At 41.7% G+C, this 27,443-nt stretch overlaps 1 protein-coding gene across 2 annotated transcripts in view; it reads left to right on the top strand.

Moving 5' to 3' along the window:
• Window positions 1-27,443, top strand: part of LOC126291735 (ammonium transporter Rh type B) — a 221,925-nt gene that overhangs the window by 103,529 nt on the left and 90,953 nt on the right. For both annotated transcript variants that reach the window (XM_049985408.1, XM_049985407.1), the window contains exon 4: window positions 15,589-15,739. In XM_049985408.1, the coding sequence (XP_049841365.1) occupies window positions 15,589-15,739 (151 nt within the window). The remainder of the gene's footprint in view (window positions 1-15,588; window positions 15,740-27,443) is intronic.

The raw sequence follows: 27,443 nt of genomic DNA, 5'->3' as shown, positions 1-27,443 counted from the left end.
TGCCTCTGCCAATCCACGTTTCTGGGAACCGTCGGTCCAGGAATCGACGCACACGACGACTGAAATGTGCCGGCGCCCCGTCATGTTGGAACCACATGCGTTGTCTTGTAGGGAGCGGGACGTCTTCCAGCTATTCTGGAAATGCTCTGGAAAGAAAATTCTAATAGTACCTGCCATTTAATGGCCTATGTAGCAGATACGTCCCAATTAAACAGTCCCCAACAACACCGGCCCACACGTTAACGAAGAACCACACTTGATGAGCCCTACTAACTGTGACATGTGGGTTACCCTCACTCCAAACATGCGAATTGTGCATGTTGAAGACTCCATTACGCCGGAACGTTGCTACATCGGTAAATAACACAGAGGATGGAAATGTAGGATGCATTTCACACTGTTCCAGGTACCACAGCGGAAACTGTGCTCTGGGTGGATAATCAACTAGTTCCAAGTTGTGGACGCGCTGTAAGTGAAATGTACGTAACAAATGCTCTCGAAGGACTGTTCTTACATTCGTCTGATTAGTCCCCATGTTACGTGCAATTCCACGAGTGCTGATTGAAGGATGCCCCTTCAGATGCTCCAAGACAGCTTCCTCAAATTGCAGCGTTCTATGGTGCGACGGCGTCCCTGTCCAGGTAATGTGCTAAATGACCCGGTCTCACGCAGACGTTGGTACACAGCAGCGAAGGTCGTATGATGCGGGATACGGCGATTAGGATATTGTTGTTGATAAACCCGCTGTGCAGCTCGTCCGTTGTGTTGCGCTACGTAGTACGCACCAACCATATCAGTGTACTCACTCCAGGTGTATCGCTCAATTAGTGAACAGAGACAATGCACTACTACACTGGTGGACAGCAGTTGCCTACAGCTGAAGAGCGTAATACGCCCTCTAAGAACTGAAGAGCGTGATACGGCCTCCACCGGTTTAAATAATCCTCATAGGAAAAAATGACATTAGCGAAAAATATTTGTTTTTATGACCCTACAACCTCCTAAAGTTTGTCGGTTTAAATACTTTTCACCCTGTAGATTGCGAATGATTTTAATTGATGCCTACATTGCAACCGAAGATCTCGAGTGATGCACCCAATAGATTGCGAATGATTTTAATTGTTGCCTACACTGCAAGCGAAGATATCGAGTGACGCAAAAAGACCACAGCTTACTGCCGTTACGAAAATAGATTTAATGTACCGGACACTGATACAAGTGTTCCCCTATTTCTTTTGGACAGCGTATAAAAAGCAGAGCTTAAGAATTGTGTATATCGCGTTAGTCGTAAACATTGAAGCCAAAATATGAGAGATTTTGAAAACGTCGCCCTGGATCAGCGGCGAAAAGTCAAATTCGTAGCAGAGCCGGTCAAGAGACTGGGAATATTACCTTTGCCGAAGATGTGCAGGTGTTCTAAGAGAGAACCACACGTACAATCTGGAAACGCAAATGTTGGAGTACAAATTGCGGTAGCCGTGAGTACACGATCACATGCGCTCCAGGAAGCTGGCGGCACAGCTCTGCTAGGGGACGTCGACATCTTTGGAAGAACAATAAATAAGAATGGAGTAAAACGTGTAATCATAATATATTTGCAGGCAGTGGTGCTCCACAGCTCTTATATGTTTGAGAAATGGCATACTACCGTCTTGAGCTGCCGGTAAAATACTTTATTTATACAACCAGTTTCAGTCGTCAGATACCCATCAGATTCATAGAAGTATACACAGCATCATGTTACGCAAAATATAAAATCGTTATCGTAATATTAATTACGTCGTCAAATTCACATTAATTGTACAGAACTGAAAAACAGTACACAATACCGAACAAAAACAAACATGGCCGACATCAAATCCAATGGTTAAAATGTCTCTGAGCTGTCTGGGACTTAACATCTGAGGTCATTAGTCCCCTAGACCTTTGAACTACTTCCACCTAATTAACATGAGGAGATCACACCTATGCGTGCCCGAGGCAGGATTCGAACCTGCGACCGTGGCAGCAGCGCGACTCCCGACTGAAGCGCCTAGAACCGCTCGGCCACACCGACCGGCTGGACGAAATCGCCCAGTGCTATACGCAAAATCTGGTGTCCGCCAAATGCTAAAATATAACCTGTAACTACAGCAGGCAATCTCGGGCAGCTCCCACTAGACCCGAACATGTTGCTGTGAATACTTTTATGAACCTGATGATGGTCGGACGACTGAAATTGGTTGTTTAAATAAAGCAACTTTCCAGAAGCTCAAGGCGGTAATATGACATTTTTCAAAAGTAGTGGTACGTAAAGTCCATGCAGATGGAAATAATTTAAAACTGGTAATATAAGTAAAACAGGCATAAAAATCGCTATACAAAGAATTAAGTTTCGTATGCTTGGCACCATCTGTTAGCATCAAGATTAAAGACAATATGTATGCAAAAAATACATAGACATTACAGTTGCCATACAAAACAGACGTAAATTATAGATCACTTTTTTCACAAATCAAATATTTCTCTGCCTCGTGATGGCTGGGTGTTGTGTAATGTCCTTAGGTTAGTTAGGTTTAAGTAGTTCTAAGTTCTAGGCGACTGATGACCTCTGAAGTTAAGTCACATAGTGCTCAGAGCCATTTGAACCATTTGAACCATCTCGAGTTATAACTTTAGCTACTTTAAAGTATCTCGCAATCTCCAGTTCCTCCAGCAAAGTCAGTTTTTTGCTCTTGGCTGCATGATGCATAATTTGGAATGATTATAATGCAGGCTCGCTTTTAAATTCCCTATATTACTTCAAGCTTTTTAGTACCTACTTTTGCTAGCGAGTAGCATAACCAACTTCTCTTTTCATGTTTTTTACCGTGTAAAATGTTGAGAAATCCCCAAAAAGGCTCCAGCTGTCATTGAGACATACTGTTTTTCATACTGAAAAATATTAAAACTTCGTTTTAAGTTTAGCTAATTATTATAGGTGTTCAGGTATAGGTCTGGTGATCAGAGGGTGGTGCGTAATCCATTAAGTACCGAGAGGTTAGCGTAAATTCACATTAACAGCATTTTAGTGCTCGCACACTCCTGTGAATGAACTAAAGAAATGACGTCGAGGCGTACACAATACCTACGAAAAACAAACATGACCGACATCGCTCAGTGATCTTCACGCGAAGGCGGCGGCGTCCGACAAATCATAAAATTAATTCTGTATGCACCGCATGGCATTCTGACCACCAAAAAACTCACAATAACACCCTCGGCGCACACTATGACGATGCAGAACACGAAATCCACCAGTCTTTCTCGCGCCACACGCCAGAACCGCCTTTTGCGACACATTGTTACTCGCTACACCTTTCAAAACAATACGAGAAGAGCCAGAAACTATTGGTTTTCCCAAAAGCAAAGTTCGATATCGCGTCAGAAGAGTACAACTAGTGCGTTTTTTTAATTGCAAATTTATCGTGTTCTTTGCAACATAAACGGTGCTACAATTTTTTATTTGTCTAGATCGCGTATTTATGCAGACATATGACCGGTTTCGTTAGCAATACTCTTCAGATCTAGGACAGGCAGAAAAAATATTATTCATAAAAAGTTTTACCTAATTACAATTGTTACTATTTCAAAAGAAAGAAGTGACAGACAAAATACCATAAAATTGTTCTTACCTTGTGTAAGCCGTTAGATATTGTACAGTCAAGTACTGGGCCATAAAAATAAGTGCTTGGTTGAATACAAGTCCCCAAATAACTGCGGTCTTTCGTTTCCCCCCCCTCTGGCAGCAGCCTACAGATAGTTATAAAACATAATGAGGAGATATAACAATAAAAAGAGATGATAAAACGGTGACTGTGTAAAACTGGTACATGGTAAAAAAATTGTGAAGAAAACATAAAAAACAAAGTGGTCAGTGAAGCTGATTAAAAACACTTAATAAATACTTGTAAATAATAGATTTCAGCTGTCTGTCGTCCTTTTGAAATGTTATTGGCAGATCTAGATTTCAGCTAGAAACTAGCCATTGTCAATGCTCTATCATTTCTGATCAATGCATGTAATGCCTATTGCCTATTGGTGGGGCTTCACCCACAGCCCGACCAACAGGCAATACAGGCTTTGATCAAAAATGATAGTGCATTGTTAATGTTGCTTCTAGCTGAAATCTAGATGTGCCAATAAAATTTCAAAAGGACGACAGACAGCTGAAATCTATTATTTACAATATAACAGTCGCAGCGTGCCAGAGCCTTCTGAATGGAAGGTAACCTGACTTAGTAAACAGACAGGCACAATTAAAAAACACGGCGACAGTCTGGTTTCTGTACGCAACACTTTAAAAAGGAGACGTACAACACCGCACACTCACGGGAAACACTGCACTATAGAGTACGAAGCCATATGGGTGAGAGGGAAAGGGGGAGGGGGGGAGGGCTGGGACAGATGAAGGGGAAAGAAGGAGGGGAGGCGAACACAAGAAAAATAATTTTGGCAGTTTAACGTAGTGGAGCTAGAGGATTCCGTAACTTAATAATGAAATATGGGTAGAGTTCAAGGGTTCGAGAAAAATATCGAAACAGATGTTTGCTTTAAGATAAATGGAGATGCTAGTTTAAACGTGCAGGTTGCGCTGTTCTATTTGACCACGAACGGCACCTGTGCAGTGTCCTAAATAGATATCTAGTCAGTCGTGTTCTGTGTAGTTGTGAGGGCATTATATCGGAGCTAAGTGAACCCGAACGTAGGAAAACTGTTGCTGCTCGTATGGTGGGAGCTTCCGTGACCAAGGGACCGGAAGTGTTTGCTGTTTCAAGAGGTACCGCATCGAAGATTTGTACTGCATACGGAGGAAGTCAACAACATCATCCGAAAATCACAACGCGAATGAAAGAGTGTATTGAGCGATCGTGACGGTTTTTTGAAGAGGACTGTGACGAAAATAAGAGGACGAAGCTGCAACAGTCACTGCAGAACTGAATGTCGCTCTGTCAGCACCAAAGGAGCACCATAAGAACGGAACTTCAGGGTATCTGAAATTCAATAACCACTCAGTAGTGATGAAAATGCCGGTAAAAGGAAAAAGCGGTGCCGAAGCAATAAAACCTCGACTCTGGACCAATAAGTCTCAGAGGATACTAGTTCTCTGGCGATAACTGACCACTGAAATTATTCAAAGCCTGGTCGGACGTCTGTCGTAAATGAGTAAATCAAAGCCAGTCGGTGTGTATCGCCCCAAGAGCACAGTGTCGGATTCAGGTGGTGGTGAGTGAAGGCAATGACCCCAGCAGTGACATCTGACTATGCGTTGCCATGCTGCTGTGGCGACGCTCCTCAGCTGGAGATGCAGTTGAAACTCACTGCTCTGTGGCTGAATGGTTACGTAAAGGGACATTGTACGCGAAATTCTCTGACATTTCATATTTTCTGTCTTCTACTCCATAATGTACTTTCGATTTTCGTGGACATTTTGGTATATAATACATTAAAATCAGAGAATTCTGAGATCTTCAAATAATATTTTGAATGTTGACGTGTGACTGATTATTTCCGGGCTACGCGTATTCTGCCACAGATTTGAGCAGTCACGTCTTGAGAACTACACAGTCTAGAAGGCTGTGAATTGCTTTGTTTTGTGCCTACTGCTACATTTCATAAGTTGGCATTACGAAAAAACAAATCAGTCCCTTGTTTCTGATACTAGTTTTTGTTGAAGGTAGTGTGATTATCGGCTATTTTTGTAGTAAACTAACTTGTATTGTTTTTTATATGTTAATAAAATGACTAAACGCGAAAGTAACTTCAAGAAACGTAATTTTGCGGGTAACAGATACGTGAGACCTGCATTTTCTTGTGAAGTACTCGGAAACACGTGTGCTAGCAGTGAAGGAAATCACGATAAAAGAAATGGGTGGCAGTCGTAAAAGTAATGGTATTATGGACAACGTCATTATTCATGTGCAAATTCTTACACAAGTTCTTTCTCACTGTCTCTTGCTGCCTTTGTAGAGGTTTAGTTAAACTTTGAGGATATTGAAGAAATAATAGGTGTTGTATAAATTAATCATTAAATGTCAGAAGTACAAAAACGAAAAAGCATTTCATACTTCATCAAAGTGTTCACGGATTAAAGACTTAAGGCTCTGGAGCAGTTAGGGGTAAGATTTGGACAGAACACAGCTAAAGGATTGTGGGAACTGGATGAGCTTCGTGTTAGCTGCTCAACAAATGACAAAAGAAGCTCAGAAAGAAAAGGAGGAGGCAAGCAATGGGCTGTTTTGACACTGAAGAAGACACATACTATGGGCCAGGGTAATTCTAGTGCATAAAAGAAGCAGAAATGTAAGTCTGTTTAAGAATTGTAAATAAAAAAAGTATTGTTGTTGTTGTTGTTGTTGTGGTCTTCAGTCCTGAGACTGGTTTGATGCAGCTCTGTAAGCTATATCCTGTGCAAGCTTCTTCATCTCCCAGTACTTACTGCAACCTACAGCCTTCTGAATCTGCTTAGTGTATTCATCTCTTGGTCTCTCTCTCGATTTTTACCCTCCACGCTACCCTCCAATGCTAAATTGGTGATCCCTTGATGCCTCAGAACATGTCCTACCAACCGATCCCTTTTTCTAGTTAAATTGTGCCACAAACTCCTCCCCAATCCTATTCAATACTTCGTAATTAGTTATGTGATCTACCCATCTAATCTTCAGCATTCTTCTGTAGCATCACATTTCGAAAGCTTCTATTCTCTTCTTGTCCAAACTATTTATTGTCCATGTTTCACTTCCATACATGGCTACACTCCATACAAATACTTTCAGAAACGACTTACTGACACTTAAATCTATACTCGATATTAACAAATTTCTCTTCTTCAGAGACGCTTTCCTTGCCATTGCCAGTCTACATTTTATATCCTCTCTACTTCGACCATCATCAGTTATTTTGCTCCCCAAATAGCAAAACTCCTTTACTGCTTTAAGTATCTCATTTCCTGATCTGCACAACATTTTTTACAATAAATGACCCTTTTTCTATAAAAGTACTGATGGTAGAGAGATGAAATTTTCGCAGCATGCCAAGAGTGAGTTTCAACACATATGGAACTAGAATAATGAAAATATCCTGAGTTCTTTTGTTTTTACGTTCATTTATTTACAAAATTCAGTTAGAAACTGAGTATTTCAAAAAAAAAACATAACATGCCTCACAATACAATTTTAGTAATAATTCTAGTTCAGTGTATCTAGAAAGGTGCTGTCAATAATTATGGAAAATTGTAAGATGGTGTCTTAAAAAGTTTCCAAGATAATGGGTAACAAAAGTTGTTAATTTAACATTGGCGGCGTAGGACATACAATGTCCCCTTAAATTCAGACTTGGCAGACTGATACTTTCCCGGTGTTACCTCAATCGCACGATAACGGACACAAGAAGACCCGTGCACTTAGCGAGCGACATGTGCGAGGCATGCGTAGCGGATAGCGAAACTGGAGCCGCACGTTTCCGCGGTGTCCGCCGGAATCTAACATCTAAACAACTGCCCTGTTTTGGTCGGCCGCTACGGTGATACAGTAGTCGACCACAGAGTAATTGCACCGGGGCTGAGGGCACTTCGATTGGCTTATGGTGAGTTTTTATAATGATAATTTAATGAGTGCACGCCTAACAATTTGATAACATATGCACAACTGTCTCGGAATAATCCATAGTGTAATACGCTTTCCTTAGCCGCCACTATGTTTGTTCATTGTACAGTAACTGTGTACTTCTGATAACTGCCGCAGGAGCCAAGTGCAATTGGTATGCACGTGACAGCCCTTGGGCTAGGGGCAGTTTGTATACATCACAGAAGATTCGTCTTAGTGTCACTATCCTACAGTACAAGGCCAAAGGATGAATATTTCACACTTCCTCCTTTTTAGACAAATGGAGCAAATAGTTTGGTTCTTTTTGCGTCTGACGTGGTCTGCGGTGGGCTTAATGGGACATTTCACTTAATGGGACATTTTCACTAATTAAAACTTCCGGGCTAAATTGCCGTGGTCCATGTATAAAACTGCTTCTCCTTCCTGATGTTTCGTTGCCTACTGCGGGCAACATCTTCGAGGTGAGTCGGCGACTGGCTGCTAGGCGCCGGAGGTCCCGCTTATATAGAGCGCTTACATGGCGCCACCACTCATCACGTGTTTTAGACTTTAAAACTACCTCTGGCTAGTGTCATCTCTCTCGATTACAGGTAATCGATTGTCACTTCGTTGGTACAAAGTCGACCGCCATATCTTGTCTAGTTTTAATCCTTCATCTTTTCTATTAAAATTATTTCCGTGCTTGTAGATCTCTATAGCTCCTCTATACATGCGAGTATAATAATGTGATGTCCTAGCTATCATGTTTGTCTCACTAAATTTTATTTCGTGATCACCGTCTTTGAAAACGTGTTCCACTACAGCTGATTTGTCAATTTTTCCCAATCTACAGTTCCTTTTGTGTTTCGTTAGGCGGGTATTAACAATTCTTTTAGTAGTGGTCCAATATAAACCATGCCACAGCTGCAAGGAATTTTATACACACCTGGGGTAGCTAAGGGGTGTCGTGCGTCTTTCACCGATCTTAAACTTTCACTAATTTTCTTCGTAGGTCGAAAGACTGTCTCCACTTGAAACTTGGCAAACGGTTGTTGTTGTGTATTTTCGGACACTTTTCTTCTAGGGTGGAGTGCTCGATCTATTTCGTTGTCAGTGTACCCATTTCTCTTGAAAGCCGTTCGCAAATGACTTAATTCATCTTGCAAATAAATTGGCTCACAGCCCTATCCACAAAAGTTTTTATGACTCCTCTCTTCTGCCTAGGATGATGATTCGAATCCTTATGCAGGTAACGATCGGTGTGTGTGTCTTACCTATATACCTTGTACCTTAAGTCCCATCTGCACGTTTAATAACCAATGCATCCAAAAAAATTTGTTGTCCATTACTCTCTTTCTCCATGGTGAATTGTATCTTTGTATTGAAACTATTTATGTGCACCAAAAAATCACTCAGTTCCTCTTCAGCATGATTCCATATCACAAAGGTGTCATCCACGCATCGATACCATTTCAAACGGCTTTTGTTGGACGACTGCAGCACTTGTTCGAAAAATTCCATAAATAGATTAGCAATAGCAGGGCTCAGAGGATTACCCATGGCCACACCATCAATTTGTTCATAAAACTCGTTGTTATATTGAAAATAAGTCGAGGATAGACAACGTCGAAACAAAGCTATTATATCAGTAGGAAACACACCATCTATGTAAGAAAGAGCTTCGTCAACAGGGACCATGGTGAACAGGGATACCACATATTATGAAAAGTTTTTTTACTATATTTTCGCCGTCACCAGCGGATCGAAACCCAGCCAAGGATTCCAGTACGGCTCTGCACACAAAATGGTTGAAATTTTTGCTACATACTCCTAAATTCCCGATGTCGAATATCTATCTTTCCAAGCATTTATACCGACTGGTGGGATCTGCTGTTATGGTTAACCAGATGTGGCGTGTTAATTTTAAGGGGTGGCCGGATTCCCTTCCTATCGCCACCCTGCACCCCTCTGGGATGGAATGTGCAAACCCCAAATGTCAACGTCTAGTGGAATAGATCGAACGTGTTTCAGATGTCTGCGAATCGTGTAACCGAGGTGGAACGTGGGCAACAGCCCAGTATTCACCTAGCAGGTTGTGGAAACCCGCTCGAAAACCACATCCAGGCTGGCCGGCACACCACCCATCGTCGTTAGTCCACTGGCGCGCCTATCCGTCAGCACTCTCGGCTAGCCTGGCGGGCTCCCAATGGCGAATAACCTTCAACATTTTCTTCATGTCCTTATCCAGTGCCAAGATATAGTGTTTCAAATTTACCCTACATTTACCCTTAAAATCCAGTATGAAGCAAAATGTAAATAATAAGCAACCGCTCAAAATTTCTCAAATTATAAGGATATATTCTCTATGCATTTATCTAGAAGAGTCATTCCCAGTTTTCAAAAATCTTTATCCGTTATCGAGAAACACCCTAAAAATTGTGTTTTTGCGTACTAAAACCCAGTCGTGGATTCGGAGACGTGTATGCAGAGCAAATGCCTGTAATTTTTACGATGTATTCCTAAGATCTCGATTTCGAACAACTTCTTCACATCTTTATCCAAGACACAGAGTTTCAGTGCTATCCTACTTGTACACATAAAACACATACGTAAACTCCGGTTCGACGCGAAAACATGGTTTCTAAGGTGGCGCAGCGCGAAGAAATATGCTGTAAAGCGTCTCCGTCATAACCTGGAGCCCCGTTTTGTTGCACATGCAAAGTTTCTTTGCGCGTAAAGTCCAGCCCGAGGTGTAAAATGAGTTTTGCATTATTTTAGTTTCACATAAGTAAAGTATCTAAATTTTTCTGACGAAGAAATTTATTTTCATGCGAGTTACATGCCCTGCTGCAGCTGAGAAAAGAAAGGAAATGCGGATAAATGGTCCTACTGGTGCAAAAAAAAAAAAAAAAATTTGAATATGTTCGTGTTTACTTAAGGGGGGTAGGACGTCAGACGGGCCGACTTGGAGCAGGAGAGGCACCACAGGACATTTTAATTCCCACTGTCTATACTGTCACAAATAAATTCATAAATGTCAGCATGACCAGGAAGGATTCGGGATTCACACTCATAGCAGTGGACGTTCGAAAACATAACGAAAAACTTGTGAAATTTCATCATTTTTTCACGTACTAGTGGCAGCGTTTGTTGCTATAGGTACATTTTTCTTCACCAGTAAGAGAGATTCTTCGATAAATTTTGCACAGCATACAAACCATACTTGCAGGTGTATGAAACTCTAGAATTTTATAAATCTATTAAAAACTATGGTAAAAATAGATAATTAAGTACAAAATTTGATTTTTTTCTGAACACAAAGCATAAAACGTAACATCTCGTTCATTTTTTCATAAATTAAATAGATTCTAGAGTTTCAGACACCTGTAAGTATGGTTTGTATGCTGTGCAAAATTTGTCGAACAGTCTCTCTTCCTTATGAAGAAAAGTGCACCTACAGCAACAAATGCAGCCAATGGTAGAGTCCTTTCTGGTCATACTTCGTTTTATGAATTTATTTGTAAAAGTATAGGCACTGGAAATTAAAATGTTCTGTGGTGCCTCTCCTGCTCCAAGTCGGCCCATTTGACGTCCTATCCCGCTTAAAAGACACTCACTGGAAAGTAGGGTACCAGCTGTCTCATTCTATGTCCCTCAGCACCTTTAAAATCTTCCCAAAAATTTTGGAATGCGAATATATTCGCGCTTTTTTATGCTGAGTGAGAGAGAGAAGACAGTGGCAGTGGAAAAGAGATGGAAAAGTAATAAATACTGGAGACAGTGGCTGTGCTATAAAAAGAGAGAAAGAGACAGATTGCGAGAGAAAGTGAGGGACACAATGGCTGTGGAGCATAGTTGACAGCGGCAGGAGGAGATAGTGGCAGTGGGGTGGGGTGGGGTGGGGTGGGGGAGGAGGAGGGAGGCATAAAGAGGAAGTGGAATGACTGAGAGTCAGTGTTATGAGGGACGGAGGTCAGGCAGTGACAACGAGGAAAAGAGATAGTAACAGTGAGAAGAGACAGCTGTGGTAGGATCCGACTTAGACGTTTGTTGTAGCGTTGTACGAGCTTTCCAATACCCTCGTTACAGAACGCACCCGCCAGTGCTTTCCGCCAAATCTCTACGCTGGCCTACAGCTCGTTGTCTGTGCCCAAATGTTGTCTTCATAGCCAGCGGTTCATGTGAGCAGAGATTAAACTCAGAAGGAGACAATTATGGGCTGTGTTGTGGCGAATCAAACATTTCCAATTGAAAACGATGCAGGAGCATCTTCATTGCCCCTGCAGAATGCGGCTGTGAACTGTCTTCAAGAAGAAAAATCACAACAGTTATGGAATGTTGGTTGCATAGCTTCAGGCGATATTTCTCACGAGGCTCGTCGTACTTGGCGGGAGACATTGTTGTTCTAGGTATCTTTATGTGCTCCCTGTGTGCTCAGAACTAAAAAGAACTATGTAACGCGATAGACGGACATACTAGAGACACTGCCCATCACACCTGTGCAAAATTTCATCGGGTTTTTCACTGTGGTTTCCATTTCGCGACCGAACGTTCCTTCCTTTCCGAATAACTCTGGTACAATCCAGCCTGTGCTCTGAAGCAGTACCAAACGATGTACAGCAAACCGTCGCTCGCTTTTGTGTTGCAGGTAGGGGACGTCGTAGAATACAGCAATTTCAGTCAGATTTAAATTTCGTAGTAGTATGAACTGAATAGAACTGGGGAGACCAGAAATTTTTAGTACCGCTTGATTAAAATAAGGGATCGGTTAATAGGGCACGTTCTGAGACCTCAGAGTATCAACAATTTAGTATCGGAGGGATGTTTGGGGCAAAATACAGTATAGTGAGACCTAGAGATCAATACAGTAAGGAGATTCAGAAAGATGTAGGTTGCATTATTTATCTGTAGGTTCGCATAGGATAGAGTAGCACAGAGAGCTGCATGAAATCAGTGTTCGGACTGAAGACCATGATACCAACAATGAACCCATCTATCAGTATGATGTTTTGTCTCCTTCAACCAGGATGCATGAGCTCATGCAGTTCTGAAGCATGTAGCATGTATCCTCTCTGAGATAAGTTACCCCATGACCGTTGTGACTGTAGCTTGTTGCAATTGGACAAAACGGACGTCCAATGTGGTCTGACAGATGTTCCACTGGGGACAGATCTGAGGATGCTGCTGGTCATGGGAGTATCTCGTCATCAAGCAGACAGTTTATAGAGAGAAGTGAAACTTCCTGTCAGATTGAAACTGTGTCCCGGACCGATACTCGAACCCTGGACCTTTGTCTATCGTGGGCAAGTGCTCTACCATCTGAGGCACCCAAGCATGACTCACGCCCCTCCTCAATGGTTTACTTCCACCAGTAGCTCGTCTCCTACTTGCCAAACTTCACAGAAGCTCTCCTGCTCGCAGTTTGGAAAGTTGAATGCTTGAGTAGCTCAGATGGTAGAGCACTTGCCCGCGAAAGGCAAAGGTCCCGAGTTCGAGTCTCGGTCCAGCACACAGAATTAATCTGCCAGGAAGTTTCATATCAGCGCACACTCCGCTGCAGAGTGAAAATCTCATGCTATATAGAGAGAAGTGTTATGTATGGACAAGTATTGTCCTGTTGAAACATAGGGTATTCTCGCGTTAGAAGTAACACGTGAGGACGCAGTATGCCTGTGAAGCACTGCTGTGCCAGAGTTCACCAAGTCACCAACATTGGCGACCTGAAGTCGTACTCGATGGCTCCTCACATCCTAAGACCTCTTCCCAGGTCGCCGTCAATCTCGCCGACGACGGTCACTTTTGGTATGCAGAAGTGCGATTCAGTGTTGAACACAATACGACGCTGCTCATCAGCTGTCAATGCTTCCTGGTGATGGAACCCTCCAAAGACACCCATTTGTATTGCGGTGTTAATGGCATCCTACAAATAGGACAGTAATTCCCTAGTTCTGCTGCTGCTAAACCATTGGTGCTGGAGGACACAGAATTTTACATGACACGACATGGACTCCACTACCTGTTCTTGGTCGGCAGGCACAGATGTGAAGACGTTAGGATGTGCTTAGTGCACAATATGGGGATCCTGGTTATCAGATGTGGTTGACCAGAACTTTTGTGACGAATATGCCCACCATCCCTTACAACCTCGAGCCACCGCCATATTCGAATCCCCCACAAATCTGGATACTACACGACTCTACCAGTCAGCCAAATTTACATTCAGAATGAGGCCCCTTAAAATCTGAGGTGCTGATAATGCTGTCTCACAGTTGCACGAGGAAGTGTCCTCCAGTGATCGCTGTACATCTGACGCTGTTCACACGTTTTATATGCTGTACATGGCCTAGTTACAACACCAAACATCACCAATACTACCGCATTTTGGGGACCGTTCTGCCTGTCACAGAAAGTTTGCAACTCTAATAATTTACGTACCTGCCGATGTGTTTGAAGTTACATTGACATTATGCCATGTCGTCTGGATGTTCCAGTGTTTTTTGTGAGACAGTGGATTTAAACTGACCAGTAAGATTATGCACAAGCCGATAGCATACGTTTACAGAAAATTTACGGTTGGCAACAACCATCCTTCATGAGGGATGTTTTTCGCGTTTCGTTCCTAGACTGAGGAATGTATTACACTGAGATGACAAAAGTCATGCGTTAGCTCCTAATACCGTGTGGATTTTCATTTTTCGAAGCTTAGCGCACCCTCTCGACGTGCCATAGACTTAACAAATTGTTGGAAGTCCCCTACAGAAATACTTAACGATGCTGCCTCTATAGCTGTCCGTAATTGCGGAAGTGTTAGCGGTGCAGGATGTTACGCACGAATTGACCTCTCGCTTACGTCTAATAAATGTTCTATTGGGTTCATGTCGGGCGATTCGTGTGGCCAAATCATTCGCACGAGTTGTCCAGAATGTTCTTTAAACCAGTCGCGAACAATTCTGGCCCGGCAACATGGGACATTGTCATCCATAAAAATTCCATCATTGTTTTGGAACACGAAGTCGATGAACGGCTGCAAATGGTCTCCAAGTAGCCGAACATAACAAATTGCAGTGAAAAATCGCTTCATTTGGAACAGAGGACGCAGTCCATCAATGTAAACACAGCTCAGTCCATTACGGAGCCACCACCAGTGCCTTGTTGACAACTTTGGATCATGGCGTCGTGGAGTCCGCGCAACACTCGAACCTGCCATCAGCTCATACCAACTGAAATGGGGTCTCATCTGACCAGGCCACGGTTTTCGTTTATGGTCCAACCCCATATGGTCACCATCCCAGAAGAAGTGCTGCAGACGGTGTCGTGCTGTTAACAAAGGTACTCGCGTCCGGCGTCTGCTGCCGTAGCTCATTAACGCAAAATTTCGGCGCACTTTACTAACAGATACGTTCGTCGTACGTCCCACAACGATGTCTGCCGTTATTTCACGAAATGTTGCTTGTCTATTAGCACTGACGAATCAACGCAAACGCTGCCTCTGGCTCGTTAAGTGAAGACCATAGGGCACTGCATTGTCCGCAGTGAGAGGTATCGCCTGAAATTTAGTGTTCTCGGCGTACTCTTGACGCTGTCGGTCACGGAATATTGAATTTCCTAACAATTTAAAAATAAAATGTCCCAAGCGTCTATCTTTGTCCACAGTTCCGCATTTAAAAGTCTGTTAATTCCCCTCTTGCAGCCGTAAGCACGTCGGAAACCTCTTCACGTGAATCCCTTGAGTACAAATGACAATTCCGCCAACGCACTGCTCTTTTATACCTTGTGTAAGCGATTGAGCATATCGCTATTCCCCGAATTTCTGTCACCCCATTGTATGTCTTTGCTGTCTGCACTGCATCATCATGGACTGCTGATTTTTGGTTTGTTCAATCTGCCAATGTAGAGCTGTAAAGGATGCAGTTGGCTTCGGCTTTTGCTGGCCGCCTTATCTTAACTGCTCTTTCGGCATGTACTGTACTTCGTTCTCCTTTTGCAGTCTTCTACAAGCTGACCTGACAGTTGCCACTATCCTGATCTCCATGGGGGCCGTGCTGGGCAAAGTGACGCCACTGCAGCTCGTGGTTATGGGGTTCATAGAGACTGCCATCTGCACAGCCAACGAACATCTGGGAGTCTCAGTGCTCAAGGTAAGCTGCCCATATCAAAGTGAGACACACATATCCTTAACTGACGCAGTCTCCTTAAAACTTTTTTCCCAGAATTCGCTATATTAGAAAAATCTGTTTTGTACCCCTATAAATTCTTATATCTGCCATTATGATCATTGTAATCAATATCACAATTGTTATAATTATTATTATTATTTTCGATTATTTCCATTTAAAGACAGCATTTGGACTTGAATTCCTTTATGATGATTGTTTATGCTTTTTCTGAGCCCAAATTTTCTTCATGTGTTCACTGTGTTGTTTCTTTCGCTCCGCTGTCCATTTGCATCTTGATCTCTTCTGTGTAGTGGTGTCAAATTCCTGTTTTTTGATGATGTTCCTGAATTCTATTTTCTGCATCATTTACTGTTATGTGTGCTTGTCTGAGGTCCTCTTCAACTTCTTTTATACATTTTGTTTTTCCTCTGCCTGAATTGATGACTTTAAGAACTCGCTTTGAAATTCTGTTTTTATTCATCCTGTGGATATGTCCGTAGAACTGCATTCTTCTTTTCCTTATTGTATCCGTCATCTTGTCTGTGTACTTTTATAATTCTGATGTTGATCTCTTCTTCCAGATTCCTTGCTCTTGTATCGGGCCAAAAATTTTCCTGAGAATTTTCCTTTCTTGTTTCTCTATATCTTTGATTTTAGTTTGCCTACTTATTTTTGCGTGATGGCTGGGTGTTGTGTGTTGTCCTTAGGTTTAAGTAGTTCTACGTTCTAGGGGACTGATGTCCATAGATGTTAAGTCCTATAGTGCTCAGAGCCATTTGAACTTATTTGTGTTGTTTCAGATGCATACAGTGCCTCCGGAAGTACGACAGTGTTGTAGTGCCTAAATTTTGCGTTAATGGATATGGACTTTTTGTTATAATAGTTCCACGTGAGTTTATATGCTTTCTGTAGTTTTTTAGTCTTTCCTCACAATCCTTTATGTTGATCCCTCATGGCTGGATGGTTTCTCCCAGGTACTTAAATGTGGTACTGGTATGAGTCACAATAGGCAATTTGTCTTGTGGCACTCTTACTATGTATTGGGTTTTCTCATATGGGATTTGCAGGCCAGTTCTTTCTGCAATTTCGTGTAACTTCTCTATGGCGTTAGTGGCTTCTTTTCTATTATTTGCAAAAGCTAAATACTTCACATTGAATCTATTATCTTTTCTAATGCCAATTTGGATTCCTTTGTCTTCTTTTTCCCAAGTCATGATAATGTTTTCAAGAATGATATTAAAGAGTAATGGTGAAAATCAGTCACCATGCCGCACTCCAGTTTGGCTTTCAAATGGTTCTGAGATATCCCCCATAAATTTAACCTTGGAGACTGTGTCAGTTAATGTTTGCCGAATGATTGCTCTTGTCTTTCTGTCAATGCTGAATTCTTCCAGTGTCTTCCAGAGCGCTACTCTCGAGTCGTAGGACTTTCTGAAATCTACAGAAGTGACCACTGTGTTTCGGGTATTTCTCATCTGGAGAATCATTTTCAGATTCCAGATCTGCTCTATGCATGATCGTCCCTTGGGAAAACCAGCCTGCTAATCTCTTATTTGTGAGTCATTGTTATGTCATTATTATTATTAGCATTGTTATTATTATTGTTCATCTTATCACTATTAGTGGCAGCAGAGCCAATATTAACTTTGTTAGTTCATCGTCAGCACAGTTTATTCATACTACCACTTCAGACATTCAAATCATTTTAATGCTAGTTGTCTTGGTTATTTCTTAGTTAACATGGTATAATACATACTGTATGTGTGAAAGCCTGATCCGATATAAGAGAGGGCCTCATGGGTCTAATCAGATCAGGTTAAACAAATAAATAAATATGGCTGACGTGAACTTTTCACAGAAGAATGAATAGACCGGTAAGAAGCATACTCCAGGGAACATCAATTTGGGTTGCAAAGAGGACATGTAAGGTGTGTGGCGTATTCCAAAAGTATGGTCCAGTCAGTCGTGAAATAGAAACCACAGTGAAAATCCGATAAAGCTTTGCATAGGTGTGTTGGACAGTGCCTCTAGCATGCCCGTGGATTCCGTCACGCATGTCTTTTCAGTTCTGAGAGGACAGTGAGCACATAAAGATCCCTAGAAAACAGTGTCTCCCACCAAGAATGACGCCCTGGCATGAGATTTCGCCTGATGTCATACAGCCCACATAACATACCTGTCATGCGTTTCCTTTGACATGACAATTCTTCGCTGCATTCTGCAGGGTAAAGATTCTTCTGTAGCGCCCTCGATACAGCCTGGACTTTCCCCTCCTCACTGATTTTTATCTCTGCTCACAAGAACTACTGGCTATGAAGTCAGCTATTTCGCACAGACAACGAATTGCAAATCAACATGGACAACCGGCGAAAGGTGCAGGCGGCTGCCTTCTATGACAACGGTATTGGAAAGTTGGTACACCGCTACGACAAATACCTCAGACGGAGCAGCGACTATGTAGAGATTTTGCTGGAAGGCGCGGCTACCTATTGCAAATAAACACCTTTCATTTTCAATGTGGTTTCCATTTCGCGACCGATCGGACCTTACTTTCGGAATACCCCTTATAATGTTAAGTGTATGACATAGATATCGAGAAGAAAGGCAAACGGCAGTTTACAGCATTTTCAGATTTAGAGAAAGCTTTGAAAATGTTGACTCGAATATGGTATTGTTCTGGTCTTCAGTCCTGAGACTGGTTTGATGCAGCTCTCCATGCTAATCTATCCTGTGCAAGCTCCTTCATCTCCCAGTACCTACTGCAACCTACATCCTTCTGAATCTGCTTAGTGTATTCACCTCTTGGTCTCCCTCTACGATTTTTACCCTCCACGCTGCCCTCCAATACGAAGTTGGTGATTCCTTGATGCCTCATAACATGTCCTACCAACCGATCCCTTCTTCTTGTCAGGTTGTGCCACAAACTTCTCTTCTTCCTAATTCTATTCAATACCTCCTCATTAGTTACGTGATGCACCCACCTAATCTTCAACATTATGCTGTAGCACCACATTTCGAAAGCTTGTATTCTCTTCTTGTCCAAGCTATGTATTGTCCACGTTTCACTTCCATGCATGGCTACACTCCATACAAGTACTTTCAGAAACCACTTCCTGACACTTAAATCTATACTCGATGTTAACAAATTTCTCTCTCGAGTATACTCTTTCAAATTCTGAAGGTAGCAGGGATAAAATACAAGAAGCGAAATGTTATCTACAGTTTTTACAGAATCCAGACGTCGAAGGAAATCAAAAGGAAGCAGTAGCTCAGAAAGGAGTGAGAGAGATTTGTAGCGTGTCAGCTCTATCTTTGAGTACTCTGCAAGGTAAACCAGAAATGTAGAAAGTTAAACAAGGTTCAGATATAAGAAACAAAAACATCGATTACACCCGTTCTGAAATTTTGCAACGTTGAAACAGATTGTTTGGCAATTTGTTTGTTTAATGATGAATTTCACTGTAACCATCATCAGATAATCTGGAAGAATAACACCACCTCAAACAGCACAGTGGAAACAGATTGATGATTTGAAAGTTATTGCATAAATACGAGGACTGTCCGGAAAGTAAAGTCTGATCGGCAGCTGATCGGAAACCACAATGAAAATCAAAAATGTTTTGTTTGCAAAATTCCAGGCTGTGTGGTGCGTGCCCAAACACTTCCCATCGAACAACCTGCTACACTACTGGCCATTAAAATTGCTATACCAAGAATAAATGCAGATAATAAACGGGTATTCATTGAACAAAAATATTTTACTAGAACTGACATGTGATTACATTTTCACGCAATTTGGGTACATAGATCCTGAGAAATCAGTACCCAGAACAACCATCTCTGGCCATAATAACGGCCTTGATACGCCTAGGCATTGAGTCAAACAGAGCTTGGATGGCGTGTACAGGTACAGCTGCTCATGCAGCTTCAACACGAAACCACGGTTCATCAAGAGTAGTGACTGGCATATTGTGACGAACTAGTTGTTCGGCCACCACTGACCAGACGTTTTCAGTTGGCGAGAGATCTGGAGAATGTGCTGGTCAGGGCAACAGTCGAACATTTTCTGTATCCAGAAAGGCTCGTACAGGACCTGCAACATGCGGTCGTGCATTATCCTGCTGAAGTGTAGGGTTTCGCAGGGATCGAATGAAGGGTAGAGCCGCAGGTCGTAACACATCTGAAATGTAACGTCCACTGTTCAAAGTGCCGTCAATGCGAACAAGAGGTGACTGAGACGTGTAACCAATGGCTCCCCATACCATCACGCCGGGTGATGCGCCAGTATGGCGATGACGAATACACGCTTCTAATGTGCGTTCACCGCGATGTCGCCAGACACGGATGCGACCATCATGATCCTGTAAACAGAACCTGCATTCATCCGAAAAAATGACGTTTTGCCATTCGTGCACCCAGGTTTGTCGTTGAGTACACCACCGCAGGCGCTCTTGTCTGTGATGCAACGTCAAAGGTAACCGCAGCCACGGTCTCCGAGCTGTTTCACTAAGATACAATGCTTTGCTCCAAACTTACATTCTCAGAAATTTCTTCCTCAAATTAAGGCCTTTATTTGATACCAGTAGACTTTTCTTGGTCAGGAATGCCCTTTTTGCCAGTGCTAGTCTGCTTTTGATGTCCTCTTTGCTTATTCGTCATTGGTTATTTTGCTGCCTGGGTAGCAGAATTCCTTAACTTCATCTGCATCGTGACCATAAAACCTGATGTTAAGTTTCTCAGTGTTCTCATTTCTGCTACTTCTCATTAGTTTCGTCTTCCTTCGATTTACTATCTGTCCATATTGTGCACCTATTAGACTGTTCATTCCATTCGGCAGATCATGTAATTCTTCTTCACTTTCACTCCAGGTAGCAATGTCATCAGTGAATCGTAACATCGATATCCTTTAATCTTGAATTTTTATTCCACTCCTGATACTTTCTTTTATTTGCATCATATCTTCTCCGATGTGCAGATTGAACAGTGGGGCCAAAGGATTACATCCGTATCTTACACCCCTTCTACTCCGAGCACTTCGTTCTTGATTGTCCACTCATATTATTCCCTGTTGACTCTTGTATATATTGTGTATTAGCCGTCTCTGTCTGTAGGTTACCCCTATTTTTCTCAGAATGTTACACCATTGTATATTATCGAACGCTTTTTCCAGGTCGAAAAATCGTATGAAAGTGCCTTGAATTCTTTTAGTCTTGCTTCCATTATCAGCTACAACGTCAGAGTTGCCTCACGAGTGCATTTACCTTTTCTAAAGCCTTACTCATTGTCATCTAGCACATCCTCAATTTCCTTTTCCATCCTTCTGTATATTATTCTTATGAGTTGTTAAGCTAATTGTGCGATAATTCTCGCACTTGTCTGCTCTTGCAGTCATCGAAATGGTGTGGATGATATTTTTGCGGAAGTCAGACTATATATCACTAGATTCATACATTCTACACACCAACAAGAATAGTCGTTTTGTTGCCACTTCTCTCAGTGATTTTAGAAATTCTGAATGAATGTTATCTATCCTCTTTGCCTTATTTGATCTAAAGTTCTCCAAAGCTCCACGACTTTGTGATTCTAACACTGGGTCCCCTATCTGTTCTAAATCTACTCTTGTTTCTTCTTCTTTAACAGCAGACAAATCTTCTCCCTCATAGAGGCCTTCAGTATACTCTTTCCACCTATCCTCTCTCTCTTCTGCATTTAACAGACAAATTCCCGTTGCACTCTTAATGCTACCTCGTTTGCCTTTAATCTCATCGAAGTGGTTTTGACTTTCCTACACTCCGAGTCAGTTCTTACCGCAGCCGCCCGGGGTAGCCGTGCCACGGTTCACGCGGCTCTTCCCGTCGGAGGTTCGAGTCCTCACTTGGGCATGGGTATGTGTGTTGTCCTTTGCGTAAGCTGGTTTAACTTACATTAAGTTGAAACAAGGCCCCGGGAGTAGACAACATTCCATTAGAACTACTGACAGCCTTGGGAGAGCCAGTCCTGACAAAACTCTACCATCTGGTGAGCAAGATGTATGAGACAGGCGAAATACCCTCAGACTTCAAGAAGAATATAATAATTCCAATCCCAAAGAATGCAGGTGTTGACAGATGTGAAAATTACCGATCTATCAGTTTAATAAGCCATAGCTGCAAAATACTAACGCGAATTCTTTACAGTCGAATGGAAAAACTGGTTGAAGCCAACGTCGGGGAAGATCAGTTTGGATTCCGTAGAAAAGTTGGAACACGTGAGGCAATACTGACCCTACGACTTACCTTAGAAGAAACATTAAGGAAAGGCAAACCTACGTTTCTACCATTTGTAGACTTAGAGGAAGCTTTTGACAATGTTGACTGGAATACTTTCTTTCAATTTCTGAAGGTAGCAGGGGTAAAATACAGGGAGCGAAAGGCTATTTACAATTTGTACAGAAACCAGATCGCAGTTATGAGTGTCGAGGGACATGAAAGGGAAGCAGTGGTTGGGAAGTGAGTGACACAGGGTTGTAGCCTCTCCCCAATGCTTTTCAATCTGTATATTGAGCAAGCAGTAAAGGAAACAAAAGAAAAGTTGGGAGTAGGTATTAAAATCCATGGAGAAGAAATAAAACTTTGAGCTTCGCCGATGACATCGTAATTCTGTCAGAGACAGCAAAGGACTTGGAAGAGCAGTTGAACGGAATGGGCAGTGTCTTGAGAGGAGTATGTAAGATGAACATCAACAAAAGCAAACCGAGGATAATGTAATGTAGTCAAATTAAGTCGGGTGATGTTGAGGGAATTAGATTAGGAAATGAGACACTTAAAGTAGTAAAGGAGTTTTGCTATTTGGAGAGCAAAATAACTGATGATGGTCGAAGTAGAGAGGTATAAAATGTAGACTGGCAATGGCAAGGAAGGCGTTTCTGAAGAAGAGAAATTTGTTAACATCGAGTATAGATTTAAGTGTCAGGAAGTCATTTCTGAAAGTCTTTGTGTGGAGTGTAGCCCTGTATGGAAGTGAAACATGGACGATAAATAGTTTGGACAAGAAGAGAATAGAAGCTTACGAAATGTGGTGCTACAGAAGAATGCTGAAGATTAGATTGGTAGATCACATAACTCATGTGGAGGTATTGGATAGAATTGGGGAGAAGAGTTTGTGGCACAACTGGACTAGAAGAGGGGATCGGCTGGTAGGACATGTTCTGAGGTATCAAGGTATCACCAATTTAGTACTGGAGGGCAGCGTGGAGGGTAAAAATCGTAGAGGGAGACCAAGAGATGAATACACTAAGCAGATTCAAAAGGATGTAGGTTGCAGTAGGTACTGGGAGATGAAGAAGCTTGCACAGGACAGAGTAGCATGGAGAGCTGCATCAGACCAGTCTCAGGACTGCAGACCACAACAACAACAACAACAACAAGTAGTATTTAAGCCTTGGTTCCAATATACAATTTGGCACAAATTTCCAATTTACTTTCTGCTCTCTCATTCCTTGTCCCAAACTCATATTCTCCTGAAACTTTTTCTTCTACTTCCCCTACATATTCATTCCAGTCCTCTATGACTATTAGATATCCACCTCCCTTTATCTACTGTAACTCCCTTTCAGTATTCTCATATACTTGTACTGTTTCTTCATTTTCATCTTGCGATGTCGGCATGTGTACGTGAGCTATCGTTGTCAGTCCATAGGAAACGTTATCTGGACCTACGTGCGATTAACATGGGGTCACGTAATTTAGACACATGCCAAAATAACACTCAGTAGTTAAGGCGACCTGTACCGCATAGTTTCATAAACTGGCCACTAGGTGGCATCAGTTGTGTGGTGTAAGCCGTACAAATAAGTTCCAGATAATAGGAAATTGGAAGGCATAGCTATATAGGGTAATGAATGTCACGTTTTTTCAAAAAGAAAAAGAAAAAATGACAAAAGAACGTCATTAACGTAACAAGTATTTTGTAAGTAAATGGGAGTAGGGGGAGAGCAATAGAGGCTACCATTGAATAAAAATACCTTATAAAATTGGAAATTTGATAACATGTCCTTGTAGGACCTTCCTTACAGTGGGTGTAACAGCGCTTATTATGGCTAAAAACCTGATTGGAAAGTGAAGACTGCCTGCCCGGGGGTTTTTATTCAAATATCGGATAATAAATTAATCTTCTGCAGTGCACTGATGGTTCTCCACGGCTATGTTCCTTCCTGGTTCTCTCTATTGCTCTCACCACTTACCCCAATTCTGTTATAAACTATTTGTTACGTTAGTGATATTGTTTTCCGTTTATTTTATGAAAAAAATCTGGGCTTTCCATTATTAAAGTCATACATGGCTATACCTACCTTTTATCTGTAACTTGTAACTAAGTCTGTATTGATTACGCCACACAATTGTTATCACATATACAGGTTACCACATATATGGGTCGCTTTAACTACCCAATGGCATCTTGACATGTGTGTAAGTTACTTGACTCCATGTTGCTCTTGTGTAGGTGTAATTCATATTTCGTACATACTTTTTTGCCAGCTTGTGAAATATTTATGTAATAACTTTTTCAAGTATGGACCTGTTTCCACTGTGCTATTTGAGATTTTACTACTTTTTCAGATTATCTGATGATGATTATACCCAAGCGCGTCATTAAACAAATCATTCTCCACAAAACCTGTGACTATATATTTATACTTTTTGTAGTGTCCATATTAATAATTTTTTAATGTTAAAAAACATATAACTTGTCGAGGACACTGTAATTTATAGTAGACGGCAAAGGTGTCGGAAGAGCAGTTGAACAGAATGGGTGGTGACTTGAAGGAAGGTTATACAGTGAACATCAACAAAAGTAAAACAAGGTGATAGGTCGTAGCGGAGTTAAATAAGCCAATGTCGAGGGAATAATTAGTGGAAGATATCTGCTATTTGGGCGAAGTAGAAAGGACATGAAATACAGACTGCAACAACAAGAAAAGCTATAATTTTACTAAGGTTCAGTCTTGATCACAACACTTACGTCTCAATAACATAGGTGAATTTTAGAAAATGCTAGATACCATCTTAAAATAAAATGAAAAGTGTCTAATGACGACAAAATTTGTTGTCGTTGTTGTCTTCAGTTCTGAGACTGGTTTGATACAGCTCTCCATGCTACTCTACCCTGTGCAAGCTTCTTCATCTCCCAGTACCTACTGCAACCTACATCCTTCTGAATCTGCTTAGTGTATTCATCTCCGACAAAATTTAACAAGACAAAATAAAACTTATTTATACCCATGGCTTCCTTGGAGCTCTCCTCAGCTGCTACGAAGTCAACTGATGGTTATGAGTGCTGAGCATGAGCTTAAATATGCAGAGGCTCCGCCTACTTCCTCTCACACTACTTCACAACTGCCAATCAGCGTTCAAATATGACGCTGTTGTCAAAGTATAAAAATAGGAAATACACTAATAACATAAAATGGATTCATTTAAAATGTCTGATTAACGTATAGTTAGTATGTGTAAAACTTATTTATATTTTAGATGTTGTTGTTGTTGTGGTCTTCAGTTCTGAGACTGGTTTGATGCAGCTCTCCATGCTACTCTATCCTGTACAAGCTTCTTCATCTCCCAGTACCTACTGCAACCTACATCCTTTTGAATCTGCTTAGTGTATTCATCTCTTGGTCTCCCTCTACGATTTTTACCCTCCACGCTGCCCTCCAGTACTAAATTGGTGATGCCTCAAAATATGTCCTACCAACCGATCCCTTCTTCTAGTCAAGTTGTGCCACAAACTCCTCTTCTCCCCAATGCTATTCAATTCCTCCTCATTAGTTATGTGATCTACCCATCTAATCTTCAGCATTCTTCTGTAGCACCACATTTCGTAAGCTTCTATTCTCTTCTTGTCCAAACTGTTTATCGTACATGTTTCACTTCCATACATGGCTACACTCCATACGAATACTTTCAGAAACGACTTCCTGACACTTAAATCTATACTCGATATTAACAAATTTCTCTTATTTCAGATAAAAACAGTAAACTACGATGTGCAATCCAAGTTTTCTCAGTCCCCCCTAACTGTCATAGTACTTGCAGTGGATCCTGATGCAACTTGGAATTCCTATAAGTTGGTCTGGACAGATGTCTGCCTATTACACATTACGATTCTCTTCAAATGTCGGCGGTTTCTGTCAATCACCCGGCCGCGGTGGCCGAGCGGTTCTAGGCGCTTCAGTCCGTAACAGTGCGACTGCTACGATCGCAGGTTCGAATCCTGCGTCGGGTATGGATGTGTGTGACGTCCTTAGGTTAGTTAGGTTTAAGTAGTTCTAAGTTCTGGGGGACTGATGACCTCAGATGTTAAGTCCCATAGTGGTCAGAGCGTTTTTTTTTTCTGTCAGTCGACACGCGAGGGCGGCCTCAACGCTTCTGTGCTGCACGTGTCCATTCACGTTTCCGCTTCACTATCACATCAGGAACAGTGGACCTAGGAATGTTTAGGAGTGTGGAAATCTCGCGTACACACGTATGACAGAAGTGACACCCAATCACGTTCGAAGTCGGTTACTTACGTGGAGCGCCCCATTCTTCTCTCTCACGATTAATGACTGCTGAGGTCGCTTATATGGAGTACCTGTCAGTAGACGGCAGCAAAATGCACCTAATATGAGAAACGTATCACAAGCTGCAACATCGTCGCCAAAATCAGTGATCCGTATATGTAATAAGTTTCCTTTAATTTACGTGTATGGTCACAAACTGTTTGATAACTGGTTACCGGTTTCGGTCTTTAATGACCATCATCAGATCTGTAGAAAATGGGAGAAACATAAATACACTCGCAAACTGTGTACAGCTTCAGAACAATACATAGATCATAACGAAAAGTAGTACCGACAAAATTTACATTTGTGCGCTGTAAAGATGAAGAGGCATACCTGTTTCATAAAAACAAAAGTCCTAATGTACTGCAGTCATAGTGGCATCGTCAAATGTTAAATGCGGAATCAGCGCCAGCATCGTCAAATACATTTAAATCACATGTTGTCAGTAAAAGTACTGTTTAGAACAAGCTGTCGTACAGTAGCCACAAGATGTTCGTGTTGTAGGTTGACCAGATGTCGCTAATGTCGGCACACACTAGTTTTCAATAATTAATTGAAACAGCGAAAATAAAGCGGGATACAATAGTTGAAGTCTTTAATAAGTTCTTAACATATTTCGTTTTCGTCCAAAGGTAGACGGAGGAGCCGGTGAACCGTGGAAGTGAAGAAAGCTTTTTTGTATCGGGGGGGATGGCATGAACTGGCATTGCATCAATGCAAGTTCATGCCATCCTCTGTCTGTAGACGTTGGTTTCCTAAAAATCGAAAACTTATGTTTGTTATTAACTTTCTTAATAGTGAGGTCAAGGTAGTTAATGCCGCCATCTTCTTGTATTTCAGTCGTAAAAGTTACTTTGGTTGTTTAGTATTACCCGTTACACTATCTACGGTGTTTAATATTTATGTCATTGCCTAGAATATTGGCACTAGAGCACATGTCAACCACTGCTTTTCAACTCTTCCTCTTTTTAACAATATTACTTTTGCCGTGTTCTTCTTTTTATTGCTTTTTGTTACTGTAATGAGTTTTATACGTTATAAGTTTATTATAGACTTCAACTATTGTATCCCCCTTTTATTTTCGCTGTTTCAATTAATTATTGAAAA

This window comes from Schistocerca gregaria, chromosome 9, assembly GCF_023897955.1.
Source record: "Schistocerca gregaria isolate iqSchGreg1 chromosome 9, iqSchGreg1.2, whole genome shotgun sequence".
Lineage (NCBI taxonomy): Eukaryota > Metazoa > Arthropoda > Insecta > Orthoptera > Acrididae > Schistocerca > Schistocerca gregaria.
This window is presented reverse-complemented; position numbering and strand designations above follow the sequence as displayed.